The sequence below is a fragment of the Antechinus flavipes genome, chromosome 4, assembly GCF_016432865.1.
Source record: "Antechinus flavipes isolate AdamAnt ecotype Samford, QLD, Australia chromosome 4, AdamAnt_v2, whole genome shotgun sequence".
NCBI lineage: Eukaryota > Metazoa > Chordata > Mammalia > Dasyuromorphia > Dasyuridae > Antechinus > Antechinus flavipes.
The window spans coordinates 415,066,473-415,083,517 of record NC_067401.1 but is presented as its reverse complement, the minus strand read 5'-3'; the positions used below and the strand labels follow the sequence as shown (position 1 = coordinate 415,083,517).

Here is a 17,045-nt window from a genome sequence, read left to right as displayed (position 1 = left end):
GGGGGGGGGGGAGGTGTTATTGGGTATTAGAGGGTTGGGACACTGGGAATGACAACCCAGGGATTGGCAAGGGAAAGGGTTTTTCCACAGTTGAATCATATGACAATAAATGTCAAGTCAACAAGTGTTAATTAAGTACCTCCTGTTTACAAGACACCACATATGGGGACCACGGGGTCAGGGAGACTCAGCCATAGGGCTACTGTTGGGAGAAAGAGAATCTTGAAGCAGAGTTCTGGCTTTTTTGCTGTAGTTATAGGTGTTTACAGATGGCAGAATGACTCAAGGCAGAAAAATACTCTGAATGTGTAGTAGTAACTTAGAATACTAAATAAAAACTAATGACATAATAACATCTTCTAAATCATAAGGAGATAAATTCTAATATAACTTTTTTTTAAGAACAAATAAAATTTAGAACATCTTTAAGTGGATTCATTTTGGAACCCTAAATATCAATTGGTTGTTGTCCTTCCATTCAAGAAAAAGATCCTAACTGACATAACTATAGTCTGGTCAATGTACAGCATAGCTAAGTCCAATTGCAGTTGACCAGACCAATACGAGTTCAGAGAGCTCTGTTAAAAATTATAACTCAAAAACTGGGGTACAAATAGCATAAATAGTTTGTAAATATTTGGGATGGAAGTGTCTTTAGCAAATCAGTATCACCTTTTGTCAAAGGTCTCAGAGCATGTTACAAACCTTGTTTACCCTCACAACAGACCTGGAGGTAAGAATGACACTGATGGATTCTATCCTGGGCCAAGGGACCAAACACTCTTCTAACCATTTAAGAGAAGCATCGAGGTGGCTCAAGACTAAAGTCAGGAAGAACTCAGTTCAAATCCGACCTCACAACTCACTAGCTCTGTGACCCTGGGCAAGCCAGTGACCCTCTGATAGCCTGAATTCCCTGGAGAAGAAAATGGCAAAGTACTCTGGTATCTGTGCCAAGAAAACTCCACGTGGGAGCTTGAAGGATCAGGCATGACTGAATAACTGAACAACAACGAGCCCTTTAATACATCCCTCCTCACGTGCAGAAGTTAGTTAACCTTAGAGACAGCTGATGGCATGGTAGATAAAGTGCTAGACATGGAGTTGGAAAGGCCTGACTTCAGACACTGGTCTGATTCTGGTCAAGTCATTTAACCTCTATCTCACTTTTCTCAAGTATAAAATAATAATAGCACCTACCTCACAGATTGTGGCAAAAGATCAAATGAGATGAAAGACTCAAATTCAGATTTTCCAATCAAGTCTAACGCTTTTAAAATTAAACTACTTGTGAAAATGAATAAATATCCCTGCTTTTTTTTTAATTCTCACATGCTAAATCTACTGTTCTTCTAAGCCATATTGTTATTTTCATCCTTCTAGCACCTAAGTGGTAAACTAAATAAATACTTAAAGATGTATTTCAGAAATAACTATTAAATAAATTCTGAGAATAAGAACTAAAAGTACATTGAGCCATTCATAAGCAATACTCTAGTTCTTGGTATTCTAACTTTCCTTGGCTCTCATGGAAGTATAAGCATCTTTTCATTACTATGCATTTTAATTAAGAGGCCTGGTTCCCCTTTGAGTCAGAAAAATTTATGAGTATCTTTCTTTAACCAACAATTCTGAAAAAATGTCCTACCCCAAATCCCTTTTTGCCTTTATCAAAAGCATAATCACCTTCTCTGAGAAAATAAAATGAAAATCAAGGGAGGGTAAATTAGTCAATGACCAGCCAAGGGTGAGACTGTGGCCACACCATTAAAGCCAGTTTCCACTCTCCCTAAGTGACTAGGATAGGACCAGGTAAAAAGTGAGGTAAAGAAATGTTCTGGATTATGTCAGTAATGTGAAATCTCTCCAGATTTCACTTCTGACACATAGAAAGAAACATCCTTAGAGGAGATGGCTGAAGAAGAAATGATTTGTTTAAGGGAAATGATTCTCTAGATTGCTCCAACATTTTAAGTTTCTATTGTTTTGAGATTTTTTTCTTCAACTATGAACATTTGCTTAATCTGGACTATGGAATTTTGTCTATTATCAGAGAATACTACAAATCACAACTCAAAAATGACATCAAAGTAGAGGGCCAAAACTGTGAAAAGGTATACTTGAATCTAGGTCAGCAGGGTACTTATCGTTAAGTATATACTTAGTGTGATGTAATAGCTACAGTTGGCACATACTCAGTGTGCTCTAATGACATAATCGTACTGAAGTATTTAAGGACTGGAAGGACTTGGAATAAGCCTCTCAACTACAGACACAGAGAAAACTTCAGGCTCCAGATTCCAGACTCTGGACTGTGTCTTTGACCAGCCTCATGGTGGCCCTCCTGCCTCCTTCACTCCTCTACTAAGACCAACAACTCGGGTTGATCCTGATATCCTCCAGAGAGCTAGTCTGGACATTACATTTGGTGAGAGGTTTTTCTGTCCTGCATTTTTTCTTTCTTAGCAGAAGATGACTAGGTCAATTTAATTTAATGATCCCCCACCGCCCCAGAAAATCTGTACCCAAAATGCAGAAAATGATGCTTTAATCCACACTCTATAAAAATCTACAAGAAGCTGTTCATAACAAATTTATTAGAAGTCAATTTTGAAAATTTGTAGATTTCATCACAAACCAAATCAAAAGTAAGTAGTAGGCAAATTATGAAGCATTTATTAAGCCTTTACTAAGTACTAGGCACTATACTAAGTAAGGGAACCAGAAACTGTATCTCAACCACCTTCATTAGCTTCATTATATCTTATTTTTGTTTTAAAAACTAGAGCATTAGTGATATTTCTCAAATAACTAGAAATTCAGGATAGCTTACATTTGAAACAGCTATATTCACATAATTTTATTCACTAATGTAAGGTTAGTTCTAATTTACTCTAAAGAAAATGGATCCAAGTGCCTAGTTAATGAACTAAGAAAATTAAATCCTTTAAAAAAACAAAGTATGTAGAAGGAAAAATAAGTATCAATTAAAAAAAATTATAGTTTCAGGTTCTATCATATAGAAAACTCTATCCATGGTGGCAAAGATTGATATAGACTCTAAACTCTTTAAAAGATTAGGGATTTAAAAAGTTCTTTCTTGTCATTTATTATCCTATTAGGAGTGTTACCAAATTAATATTCACAAATTTTATATACATAAACACATAACATGCACACAGATGAACACACACACACCCCTACCTATATGTCTCCAAAGCTATAAATATCTATAGATCATGTATATGTACATATATAGATATTTAATTTCACTGTTACCCTAAAGCCACAAGAGAAATTTACCTGATAGTTTCTTCTTGATACAAAGAACTAACAACTGGTCCACCAAATCCAGTATTTACTTCTTTCCCTTTTTTCTCTGGTATCTGAAAGAAAAGAAATAAAAAACATGATATCAAAATATGATTCAAGGATACTCTTAAAAAATCATTTTGCTGAAAAGTGAGAGTTTTTCACATCCTGTCATTTATGATTGTAGGGCAAGGACAGTATTGCTCCCAGAAGCAACTTACATGTTAGTTACCTCTCAACATAGCGTATTTAATTGCAAAATATGGCTTAGTAAGGAAATTTGAAATATTATTAAACATGAGTATATTAAAAGAAATATCTGATTTTACACAAGAATAACTTAAAAAAAAAAAAAACTGAGCAGTTAGGTGGCACAATAGACAGAGCACTGAGCCTGGAATAGAAATGAATTCAAATCCAGACTCAGATACTTATTAACTGTATGTGGTCCTGGGCAAGTCACTTTTATCTCTGCCAGCCTCAGTTTCCTAAACTACAAAACGGGAATAACAATGGCACCTACCTCCCAAGGTTGTTGTAAGGATCAAATGAGATAATAACTGTAAATTGCTTAGCACTGTGCCCAACACATAGTAAAATGATATATAAATGCCATGTGATTAGTGATGGTGATGATAGGGAGAAAAAAGTTTATAAATCAAATTCTTATTAAAAAGTTGCTCTTAAGTTTGTTTTAAGCAAGGAAACATTATAAAAGTTAAAGAGAAATACACTGAAGATAAAAGTCCAACCAGATTTTTCCTTAAATGAGTTTCTCCTATCTCCAAGATAAATTACACTCATGAGAATCTTGCAGTAGTTTCATCAAACAATGAGGGCAAAGGTATCTCTAATAAATATTTTCTAACTTCAGTAAGTAAAAGGCAACTCTAATTAAGTCTGAAAAACTGAAAATTGTTACAGAAACAGACTGATATAATAATTATTGTATCTATAAAATTTTTATAAAGCTTCTTAAAGTAGAAAATTCTAATTATCAGATAGGATAGCTAAGTAGCACAGTGAATAGAATGTTGGATGGAATCAAAAAGACCTCAAATCCTCTTATCTGTTTACTAGTTATGTGACCCTGGGCAAATCAATAAATCTTTCTCAAATTCAGTTTCCTCAGTTATAAAATGTGGATAATAAGAGCATCACTTTCACAAGGTTGTTGTTTTGATAAAATATACACTCCTTGGCAAATCTTAAGACACAATAAAATACTAGATATTATTTTGGAGCTTCAGTTTAGAGTCTAATCATTTCTGTTCCAGAAAGATCTTAGTAGACAAATCAGATACCAAAAATTCTGCCATAATGAGATTCGATCCTATATGAAACTGCTTAAAATAGACTATTCTCTCACCTATCAAATTGATACTTTTCAGGCTAACTTTGACTATTTTTAATCCTATTTTTATTGCCCCTCGACCCCAGTTACCATGTAGACTGAATGTCTTTTGTGAAATCCAAGGGAACTAATTCCATTTCCTTTACTTAGAATCTATTAAACCATTTTTCTGCTGCTTCAGCAATCAAGATATAAGATTCCAAATTGGCAGGTAACTGATCCAGAATCCAACATATTTAGTAAAGTAAAACTTAATCTCTTTTACATTAGAAAAAAACACAAACTTTTCCCCAAATACTTTCCAAGTGATATATACAGAGGATTTATAATCAGTTCCTGTCTTTTTCAGTAGAGACTTTGCTTTATAATTATGCAAAAACAAAGAAATCTTTATGTTGATTTCTATCTCCAAGTATACAATTCTTAACACATCCTGGGTGTGTGACCCTGGGCAAGTCACTTAACCCCAATTGCCTCAGCCAAAAAACAAAAAAAAAAGTAATGATTTGGGCTAAAAATGTTTAATTAGTGATTATCAAGTTGGCTTTCCTTCCTGCACTTCAAAAGTCCCTCAAGTATTACATGAAAACATTATACTAGGTGATTTCTGAGATTTCCTCCAGCTCTATCCTATCTAATGAACTATATAAGTCTTAATCTAAATGGCTCATACTTTGTTTTTCTGAAGTCAAATTAATAAATACTTTTCTCATAATTTACATTAAAACATGTCTTTGGGGCAATGAGGTTACAAGTTTAATTTTTTTTTTTCATTCCTTAAGTTTCCATTTTTCCTGCCTTCCTAAAAAAAAAAAAGAAAAAAAAAGAAAAAAGAAAAAAGAAAAAAGAAAGAAAAAAATAAATAAAATCATATCTCAGGGATAAAAACTTTAAAAAACTACAATTAACCACTAAAAGATCACTGAAATTGATTTATTATATTTACAAAACTATATATATATATATATATATACATATATATATATATATATATATATATATATCCTATAAAGTTCTTCATACTAAGTGGCTTATCTTAAAGGAAAAGTAAAATAATCTTTCTTTTCAAATATTCTGTACTTTGTTAATACCTATTGTCTTACTGCTTAACATAAGTTTTTATGATGAAATCAATAAAATGTGATAAAATAATTGAATTCCACAAAATTATTTCTAAAATATTTTTATTTCAAATTATTTTTTAAAGTTATAAATATACAATATATGAAAAAATAAAACATAAACTCAAAAATGTCTAGGAATCTTAAAAGTATGCTTAATTGAAAAGGGATGTATAGAAAAATATAGAAATTGGGAGGTGGGGTATGCGTAGTTAAATGTTACCATCTATAAATATTTTATCAAGAAGCACTAAAAGTAGAAATTTTGATCGTCTATTAAATTCCAGAAGAATTTTTAAAGAAGAAAATGAGGAACCAAAAAGTAGTCATCCAGCATTTTTAAGAATCTAGTACATGTCAGGTACTCTGCTAAGAATTGGGAATACAAATAAAGGCAAAAATACTTTTTCTTGTACAGAAGCTTACAATTTAATGAGGTAATAATAGACAAGTGACGAACTACAAACAAAATACAGACATGGTAACTTGAAGGTATCTCAGAAGGTCAGCACAGAGGTTATTAAAGAAGGAAAGGCTTTCTGTAGAAGACAGGATTTTAGCTAAGACTTAAAGGAAGCCAGAGATGAGGAGGAAGAACATCCCAGAGATCTGGGATGTGTGTGGGTAAGGGAAGTTTTCATACAATAAACTGCCCACTCGGGCACTGGATCACAGAGTATGTGGAAGACAGTAAGGTAGTAGTAAAAGACTGGAAAAGCAGCAAGGGGCCAGGTTGTGAATGGGCTTTTAAAGCCAAACAGAATTTTCTATTGATCTGACAGGGAACAGGGAACAGGGGAACCAATAAGTTTGATAACTAAATGGAGGATGGATTGGAGTAGGGAGAAACTTGACTCAGGGAGACCAGCTAGCAAACTAATGCTACATAATCTAGGTATGTGATGATGAAGGCTCCTACCCGGATAGCATCCAAGTCAGAAAAGAGGAGAGGGTGTGATGAGAGACATTACAAAGATTGGAAGGATAGGACTTGACAAATAATTGAGATACGGAGAATGAGAGAGAATGAGGAACCAGGATGGATTATGAGCATGGGGGAGCCCTTGTCAGCAATAGAGAAGTTGGAAAGAAGGGAGAGTTTGGTGGGAAAGATGATGAGTTCAGTCTTAAACCTGATGAATTTAAGATGCCTACAATACAGCTAGTTCAAGTTCAAAATAAATGGAGTCAGAATGTGGTCAGAAGAGGGTCAAGGTTGTATAAACTAACCAGAGAATCATCTGTATAGAGATAAAAACTGAATCCATGGGAGCTGATGAAATCATCTAGAGCAGTTCCATGCCAATGCAAGAAGAACCAGAGAAAAAGGTGGGTATTAATGCATACGTAGTAATAAAGAAAATGACAAAGGATTCATTTTCATTTGGTGGAAAGATAATTTCAGAAAGAGAAAATAGATAAGTGTGAATGGAAGAGATTAAAAAATGAAGGGAGGTTTGTTTATTACAGAACTGAAATTCCAGAGGATGTAGTGAAAGGGATCAGTAGAGCGAGACAAAAAAGATAAACACAGCACCTCTTTTTTTTTTGTCCTATTTTATTGGTTTTAGTAAGACTGAAGAAGAGAGAAGCTTACCATTACTCATAATTGGGTATATTTTTCGCCTGAATACAGGATATTTACAAAAATTAATAATGCTGTGGTGCATAAAAACTCAAAAATAAGAAAGCAGAAATATTAAACAGATTCTTGCTCATAAATATATAAACTATATTTAATAGGGAATATTTGAAGAAAAATGAAAAAATGGAAACTAATTTAATTCTCAAGATTTTGTTGTTCAAAGAATAAATCATAAAAGCAATGGATAATATTAAAGAAAATTACAACATTGAGACAAAACATCATTATTGGCAGCATTTGAAATGTAATCAAAAGTACTATCTACAGATTTTCACCACAAAAAAGAAATAATATTAATTAATTGGTTATATAAATAAAAAAATCCTAGAAAACAACAAATAAAACCCCAAACTAAACAGAAAAATAGGAATTCTGAAAACGATAAAAATTTTAAACCACTAAGATGGTTTGAATGATAAAATATTAGTAGTACCTGGTTTTAAAAAAGTAAAAACCATTAGTAAATCTAATTTTGAGAATGAACAATTTCTTATAATCAAAATTTTTCAAAATGGTGATTTTCAAAATGTTATGCCACAGTTTTCTTTAACTGTCTTGACTCAGTTTCCCTGTCTCAGTTACCTTAACTGTTCTGTCTCTGACCCAGTAAAACTAAGGATTATTCGCTCTTGGGTTATAAATTAGCAAGATAAAAGAGTAGATCTCCTGATTCTTTTTATGGATTTACAATATTCCTTTAGAATATTCCAAGACCAACCCATGATATCTTTACTTCTTTGTCTCTGGAATTTTTAGGTTTTATGGCTTCCCCTCCCTGATAAAAAACCTTTCTCTTCTTTGTCTCCAAAAATGTATTTAAGAAGTTGTTGTTCCTCCATTCATTGCTGGAGAATGGCGGCTGGCAGCTGTATGCTGGACGCTGGATTCTTTGGGTCCTCCAGCCCTGGGACCAATATGGATTCCTTGGTCCCAGTATACTTATCTCTGTCTGACTGGATAATCTGAGACGAGAGTCCTGTCCAGTCAATCTTACTCTCCAATTAATAAAATATTAAACTCTCTAATCTCTCTCCTGCCTCAGTTTCTCCGGCATTACAAAAAGAGGAAGAAAATATAAAGTAAAATATTAAAAACTATTTTATCTAAATCACATGCTTGCAAAAATAAGAGTAACTTAAAGGAAATGGATGAAAATTTACAGAAAATACAAAAGAACCAGATTAGCAGAATGAGAAATAATTTAATTCAACTTAAATTTTTTTAGAAACAAATTGAAGAGTTAATAAAATGCCAAAAGAAAAAAAAGAGATGACTTACAATTTAATTTTATCAAATTTTCAAATAACAATAAAATAACAATATTACATAAATTATCTGCAAAAATAAAGATGGCATCATACCAAACTGCTTCTATAAGATAGGAAATAATTAAAACCAGGGAAAGATCAAAAAGAGAAATTATACTGTAGACCAATATCAAAATGATGCAAATTGTGTCCCCCTGTTATGCCACAGTTCTCTTTAACTGTCCTGACTCAGTTTCCCTGTCTCAGTTTCCTTAACTGTTCTGTCTCTGACCCAGTAAAACTAAGGATTATTCGCTCTCGGGTTATAAATTAGCAAGATAAAAGAGTAGATCTCCTGACTCTTTTATGGATTTACAATATCCCTTAAAATATTCCAAGATAACCCATGATATCTTTACTTCTTTGTCTCTGGAATTTTTAGGTTTTATGGCTTCCCCTCCCTGATAAAAAAACTTTCCCTCCCTTTCTCTTCTTTGTCTCCAAAAAGGTATTTAAGAAGTTGGGGTTCCTCCATTCATTGCTGGAGAATGGCGGCTGGCAGCCGTATGCTGGACGCTGGATTCTTTGGGTCCTCCAGCCCTGGGACCAATATGGATTCCTTGGTCCCAATATACTTATTTCTGTCTGACTGGATAATCTGAGACGAGAGTCCTGTCCAGTCAATCTTACTCTCCCATTAATAAAAATATTAAAACTCTCTAATCTCTCTCCTGCCTCAGTTTCTCCAGCATTACACCCCACCCCTTGACTTTTGGGGAGGAAGCAATGAAGGTGAACTCTGAGAAACTCTTCTTTGGGAGAGGCCCACCCTCAAGGAATCAAGATAAGTGGTTTCATTCAGTTGCAAATCTTGGCAGGGGACTAGCTGCAGCCTCTATGGAGTTGAAGATTAGAGGAGGACCACTCCTAGTCACACAGTTAAGTGGTCTCATTCAGTTGGAGATCTGGGCCTGATATTCCTATTGAGTGGCTAGAAACTTCAAGATAAATACTCTTTTCAAGTGGAAATCTAGGCCTGAGGGCACTGACAACATTGGGGGATTCTCATTCAATTTTGAATGGAAGCTCAAGTCTCAGACAGCTAATAAAAGATCCCCTAATAAAATTCTGAACTCCAAATCTCTGCAGAAATCCAAAACAAGATTATGCTTTGCCAAGGAAGCTCTCTTCTTGGCACAGTCGCCTGCCAGGACTCTTGCGCATGTGAAGATATTCTCTTCCCAGTGTTAATCTTTGCCATTTTCCCTGACAGAACCTTGCCACTAAGAAGTCTGTCTTCCTAGCAAAGCTGGTTTCTCAGTGCTAATCAAATTCCTTTTTGCCTCAGATTTTCAGGTTTGCGCATTATTTCAAATTGGACCTGCGCAACCAGAGGGGATTCCCTACCTTCTCACACCACTAGCACCGCATCAAAATGAAATTTATTAAACAAAACATATATGAAAGAAATGAACTATGAAAGCCAACTCACAAGATGGAGACAATGTTCTAAAGACTGAGTGAAGGCCGGTTGTGCCCCAGGGCCAGGTTGCTTTCTCCAGAGATCACCTTGTTTACAAGGAATGGGACCTTTTCTTTGTGAGACTAAGTTGGGACCACCTCAGCACTGAAACTCCCACATAAGGTAATTTAGTTATCCTAAAGATGGGGCTGGGTTAGAAGTTTTTCCTCGTTTATGACTTAGAATGTGAGGCCATTTGTCCTGGCTACTCAGAGCCAAGGTCCAGCCTATAGAGAGTATTAGCCCAGGCTGTATATATCTCTTGTCTGTTAACTGGGCTTTACCTCTCCTTATCTGACTGCTTATTGGGAGGAAGACACCCTTTCTCATGAGATGATAATAAAATCCCTTTCTGCTTTTATCTTGAAAAATCTCCTTAATTTATTTGAGCTGATGATCTTGTCTGCCCTCCCCCTTCCCCACATATACATACAAATTTTATATTAAGACTATGTTGAATACAATATGGAGGAATTCAAAATGGGTATAACATTAAGAAAATGATAAATGCATAATAATCTATAATAATCACTTTTTAAAATTAACAGTCACAATATTATAAATAGGAAAAGATTTTGAAAAAATATGTATATCAAATATATATATATGTACGTGTATGTGTGTGTGTGTATATATATATCAAAAAATTGGTATAAATGTACCATTCTTTAATGTGACAAAGAGAATGAAGAAATGTTAAAAGATTTCTAGTAAACTTAGGCATAAAAAGCTGTCTGCTGTCATAACCATAATTTAACACAGTCCTAGGAATGTTATTACAATGAAACAAAATAAAGAAACTAATAAGCACAGGCACTTTTAGAGGTGATACAACTGATTAAATAAAAGAAATCTAAAGATTCAACTTAAAAGATTAACTGAAACAACTAAAAGCTTCAGTAAAAGAGCAGGAAATAAAATAAACTCAAAAAACCATCAGCCCTTCAGGCTATCAGTAATCAAACTCAATCAGAAGAGAATAAAAGCAAAAGTCCACTCAAAAGAACTAAAGAATAAGAGCCCATCTATCAATGAATACATAGGAATTATATGAATAAAACTACAAAAAAGCTCGTTAGAAAAAACAGAAAACATAAACAAATGGAAAGATATTGTTTATTAATGTTTATACTGTGCTAAAGTAACAAAAATGACAATACAGATTCAATGTCCCAGCAAACTAATAAGAGTTATTTTTTAAATTAAATAAAATAACACCAAAACTTATCTGGAGGAACAAAAACAAAGAATCTCAAGGTAATCATTTTTAAAAGTAGGAAGGAAAGAGAAATAGCTGTTAAAGATTTCAACTTATCTTCTAGTAATATGAAAAGGTGCTCCAAATCATTACTGATCAGAGAAATGAAAAATAAGACAACTCTTGAGATACCACTACACACCTCTCAGATTGGCTAGGATGACAGGAAAAGATAATGACAAATGTTGGAAGGGATATGGGAAGACTGAGACACTGATACATTGTTGGTAGAAATGTGAATGGATCCAGCCATTCTGGAGAACAATTTGGAACTATGCTCAAAAAGTTATCAAACTGTGCATACTCTTTCATCCAGCAGTGTTTCTACTAGGATTACATCCCAAAGAGATCTCAAAGAAGGGAAAGGGACCTGTATGTACAAAAATGTTTGTGGCAGCCCTGTTTGTAGTGGCCAGAAACTGGAAAATGAATGGATGCCCATCAATTGGAGAATGGCTGGGTAAATTGTGGTATATGAATATTACAGAATATTATTGTTCTGTAAGAAATGACCAACAGGATAAATACAGAGAGGCCTGGAGAGACTTATATGAACTGATGCTAAGTGAAATGAGCAGAACCAGTAGATCATTATACATGGCAACAATAAAACTATATAAGGATCAATTCTGACAGATATGGCTCTCTCCAACAAAGAGATGATTCAAACCAATTCCATTGTTCAGTAATAAAGAGAATCAGCTACACCCAGAGAAAGAACTATGGGAAATGAGTGTGGACCACAACATAGCATTTCCACTCTTCTTATTATTGTCTACTTGCATTTTGTTTTCCCTCTCAGGTTTTTTTAACTTTCTTTCTAGATCCGATTTTTCTTGTGCAAAAGTAACTGTATAAATATGTATATTGAATTTAACATATTTAACTTGTATTGAACTACCTGCCATCTAGGGGAGGGGGTGGGAGGGAAAAGAGGAAAAGTTGGAACAGAAGGTTTTACAAGAGTCAAAGTTGAAAAATTATCCATGCATATGTTTTATAAATAAAAAGCTATAATAAAAAAAAAGATTTCAACATATCTTACAAAGTAATGATCATCAAAACTACTTGACATTAGTTTAAAAAAACAAAAAAAGAATAAATTAGTATGCAAGATATAAAAGTAAATGAATCATTCATTGATGCCTAATTTATTAAAAAATAATTATTACTATTTTAGTAAATTGTACTATTTGATAAACCTATATAGCCCAACAACAGGAGACTCATTAGCTGATAGAAAATATTGGGAAAACCAGAAAACAGTCTGGCAGAAATAAGTTTAGACCAGTATCTCATAACACGCATCAGAATAAACTCTGAGCAGATATATGACAGAATTAAAAGTTTATAACATAAATGAATACAAGAGCAGCAGGGAAGCAAATACCTTTTTACATTAAGAGATAAGGGAAGAACTCTTGACCAAAGAAATCACAGAAGATAAAACTGATAACTTTAAATAAAGTTTCCATACAAACAAAATCAATACAGGTAAAATTAGAAGGGAAACAAATTAATTGGGGGAGGGCAGAATCTTAGTAGTAAGTTAGTCTAATAAAGACCAAATATCAAAGATATGTGGGTAAAGAATTCAAATGCCCATTGCCATAATATATAAATGGTCAAAAGAAGTGAACAGAAGTTCTTCCCCTCTCCAGAAAAGGCAAGATATCAATCACCTTTTCAAAATGCCCCAAATTTCTATTAATAAGAGAAATGCAAATGCGATAACTCAGATTATGCTGAAACCTTTAAGATCGTCAAAGACAATAAAACAAACAAACCCAAAATAGAAAAACAGCAATCATTGGAAGAGATGAAAAAGAATGGACATCTTAATGCATTGCTAGTGAAATGTTGAACTGGTTCAGACATTCCAGAGAAGAATTTGGAGCTACACCCAAACAGTCAAGTATACCATTTGAATTAATGATATCACTAAGCTATATGGAAAACACTCATAATGGATAAATATGTTAGTAGAAAAAAATTTTTATTGTAACATAAGAAATAGAAAGAATGTGGTGCCCATCAAATGGGAGATAGCAAAACAACTTAGACATAAAAATGCAATGGAATTTTATTATATAAAAAGTAATTAAAGAATGGATCTATTGAAACATGGAAAGACTTATATGAACTGATACTACAATCCTGAGAACAAAAACAACTTTGAAAACCTTAAGAGAACTCTTATCAATAGAATGTCCAATTATTGTTCCAGAGGATCAGTGAAGCAATGCTACCAACCTCATGACAAAACAGTTGTGATGAAATTCCAGGTATGAAATGAACACACACACACACACACATACACACACACACACACACACACACACACACAGTCAATGTGTAGATGTGTTTTGAAGATGACTGTGCTTATTTTTCAAAACAGTTTTTAAAAATTAGGGAGCAAAATCTGAGGAACAAAAGTTTGATGATGATGTTTAAAAAAGGAAAAAAAGCAGGGGTGGCTAGGTGGCGCAGTGGATAGAACACCAGGACCTGAGTTCAAATCTGGTCTCAGACACTTAACACTTCCTGCCTGTGTGACCCTGGGCAAGTCGCTTAATCCCAACTGCCTCAGCCAAAAAAAAAAAAGTAAGCAAAGTCATCAAAGCATTTAAAATAACACAGGGAAAAGAGAAGAAGATTTAAAGAATTAGAACAGAGAAGCCACCACAAACAAGCAGATATCAGCTTCAAAACTATCATGTTGAATTTATGGTTTTTTTAAATACCACTTTTAAAAATAAGAGAGTAGAAGTTGGTAGGAATGGCCCACTATCCCATCATATTCATTTCATGACAATGCTGTTGATAGATATAAAGAATTGTCTTTGCTGTAGGCAGAACTCAAAAATAAAAGTGTAATAAACAAAACCAATGCAGCCATTATTAGAAGGAAAGCAGAAAACTGAAAGGGGACAGTAATTTTATAACAAGTTTTTCTAATAAAGAGCATCTAGATGACCTAGCAGATGGACTGCCAGACCTGAAGATGGGAAAACTCATCTCCCTGAGTTCAAATCTGGACTCAGTCACTTACTAGCTATGTGACTCTGGGCAAGTCACTTAATCCTGTTAGCTCAGTTTCCTTATCTGTAAAATGAGCTACAGAAGAAAATGACAAACCACTCCAGTATCCTTGCCAAGAAGATCTCAAATGGAGTCATGAGTCAGACACGACTGAAAAAAAAAAACTGACCACCAAAGCACAACTGGTGCAGCTGTGAATTAGTCCAATTGTTCTGGAGAATTTCTTGGAACTATATTCAAAGAGTTATAAAATTGTGTATATACTTTGACACAACTAAAACTACTAGGTTTGTATACCAAAGAAATTTTAAAGGATATATATGTACAAAAATATTTATAGCAGTTCTTTTTTGTGGTAGCAAAGTGGGACTTTCATCAATTGGGGAATGTCTGAACAAAATGTGGTTCTCATGAATATGCTAGAAGAAATGATAGGCAAGACAGTTTCAGAAAGACTTGAGAAGACTTCTATGAAATGATGCAAAGTGAAGTTAACAGAACTAGAACACTATATACTAGAACAGTGATAGTTCTAGTGTAACAATAATTAATTGGGAAAGACTTAGCTATTCTGATCAAAACAATAATCCAAGAAAATCCAACAGATTCGTGATTGAAAATGCTACCCATCTCCAGTGAGACACAACTCTGAATGCAGATTTCCCATTTATTTTTCTAGCCTTTTTTTTTTTTTGGGGGGGGGGAGTAACAGTTAATATGGAAATATCTCATAACTTTAAAGGTTTGATGGATATCATACTTCTTGCCTTCTCAATGAGGAGAAGGGGCAAGAGAATTTCAAACTTAAATTTAAAAAAAAATGCTAAAAATAAATGAATGAATTTAAACAAAATTTTTAAAACCTTAAAAAAATTAAAAGCAATCCAGCTAGCATTGTATGATTTGTGGATGTGGTGTTTGAGGTGGAATTTAAAGAGAGTTTAAAAGGCAAAGATGGAAAAGGAGGTCAATGCATTCATAAAGAAAACAGAATGAATAAAGGAAAGGGGCGGGGGGGGGGGGGGGGGAGAGGGAGGGAACTAGGGGAAATAGAAGGGGAAGGGGAAGTGGGAGGAGTTCTGTGCTTAATGCTGTTTGTATCAACAGATGGTGCCAATGGGTTATTCCTAGGTCAGAATTTCTCCCAGTGAATAAAGTATAAAAGGTTTAATAAGATTAATTCAAAAACCTGGAAAGAAACTTATATGAACTAATGCTGAATGAAGAATCAAGAGAGCATTGTACATAGTAACAAGACGATCATGAGATGATCAACAGTAAAGGACTTGACCTTTCTCAGCAATGCAGTTATTCAAAGCAATTCCAATAGATTGGAGATGGAAAATGCCAACTACATCCAGAAAACCATGGAGACTGAATATGGAATGAAGCTTAGTATTTTCATCTTTTTGTTTTTTCTTTCTCATGTTTTTTTCCTCTGTTCTGATTTTTCTTGCACATGACAAATGGAAAAATGCTTAAAAGAATTATATATATTTAACCTATATTAGAATGTTTGCTGTCTTGGGGAGCAGGGAGGTAAGGAAAGAAGAAAAATCTGGAATACAAAGTCTTACAAAAATGGATGTTGAAAACTATCTTTACATGTATTTGGAAAATAAAATACTACAGAAAATAAAAAAATAAGATTAATTCATTATCACTTATGTATGTATGTATGTATGTATATATATATAATATCTCCACACTAGTTTTACCAAACTAAGTAATTCCTTCTATCTTCTATAAAGTAGATTTAATAAATAAGGACAAGATTTTGCATGAACAAATGGCTAAGTACTCTGTCATGTTTTCTCTATCCTAAATATGATTATTCCCTTTTCTCATATTCAGCTCCAAGAATCTTTATGGGCTAAGAAAGATCATTCTCTCAACAAGGCCAGTAAGACACTGGCTTTTATCAATAAGAGGATCATGTGATCAAAAATCTATATGTGGCCTAAATCCACAGGATTTAATTAGATGACTAACTATATTCAGTTGCAATTACTATATGATCTAAGATTGCTAACATACTACCTGACAGCAGTTGGGAACACCATGGAAACATTGGGCAGTTGTTTAAATCTTATGACCAATAGTTCATTTTTGCTAAACAATTACATAAAACGTTTTTACCAAAAAACTTTGGGTTAAGTAAGTCAAATGTACAGCATGAGTTGTGTACTCAAATTCTAAGAGGAAAAGGCTCTAAACATGAAAACCATTCCATTCTATTAATTCCCAGACTTACTGTGCTCCTACATTCAATTTCTTTCCCTGTTGCTACTTCACTCAGTGAGGTGTGGAACTGACTGAACTTTAAGAAGTAATTTAAGTACAGTGGTTAAATTTTATATATTTACATACATACACCCACACACATCCCAAGTATTAAGAGAGCAGGACACCTATCTGTACATCTGTTCTCATTTGATTCCAAAGCCAAAATGAACTAAATTCAAAGCAAGAACATGATGGCTGTCACCTTTAGTTACTATGATTATATTTAAAACGCTGATTTTTGCTTTTTCACTGGGAACT

The 17,045-nt window shown here is 33.8% G+C and overlaps 1 protein-coding gene across 3 annotated transcripts in view; it reads right to left on the bottom strand.

Annotated features, from left to right (window-relative positions):
- Positions 1-17,045, bottom strand: part of ACBD6 (acyl-CoA binding domain containing 6) — a 196,358-nt gene that overhangs the window by 146,854 nt on the left and 32,459 nt on the right. For all 3 annotated transcript variants that reach the window (XM_051998840.1, XM_051998841.1, XM_051998839.1), the window contains exon 4: positions 3,304-3,386. In XM_051998840.1, coding sequence (XP_051854800.1) covers positions 3,304-3,386 — 83 coding nt within the window. The remainder of the gene's footprint in view (positions 1-3,303; positions 3,387-17,045) is intronic.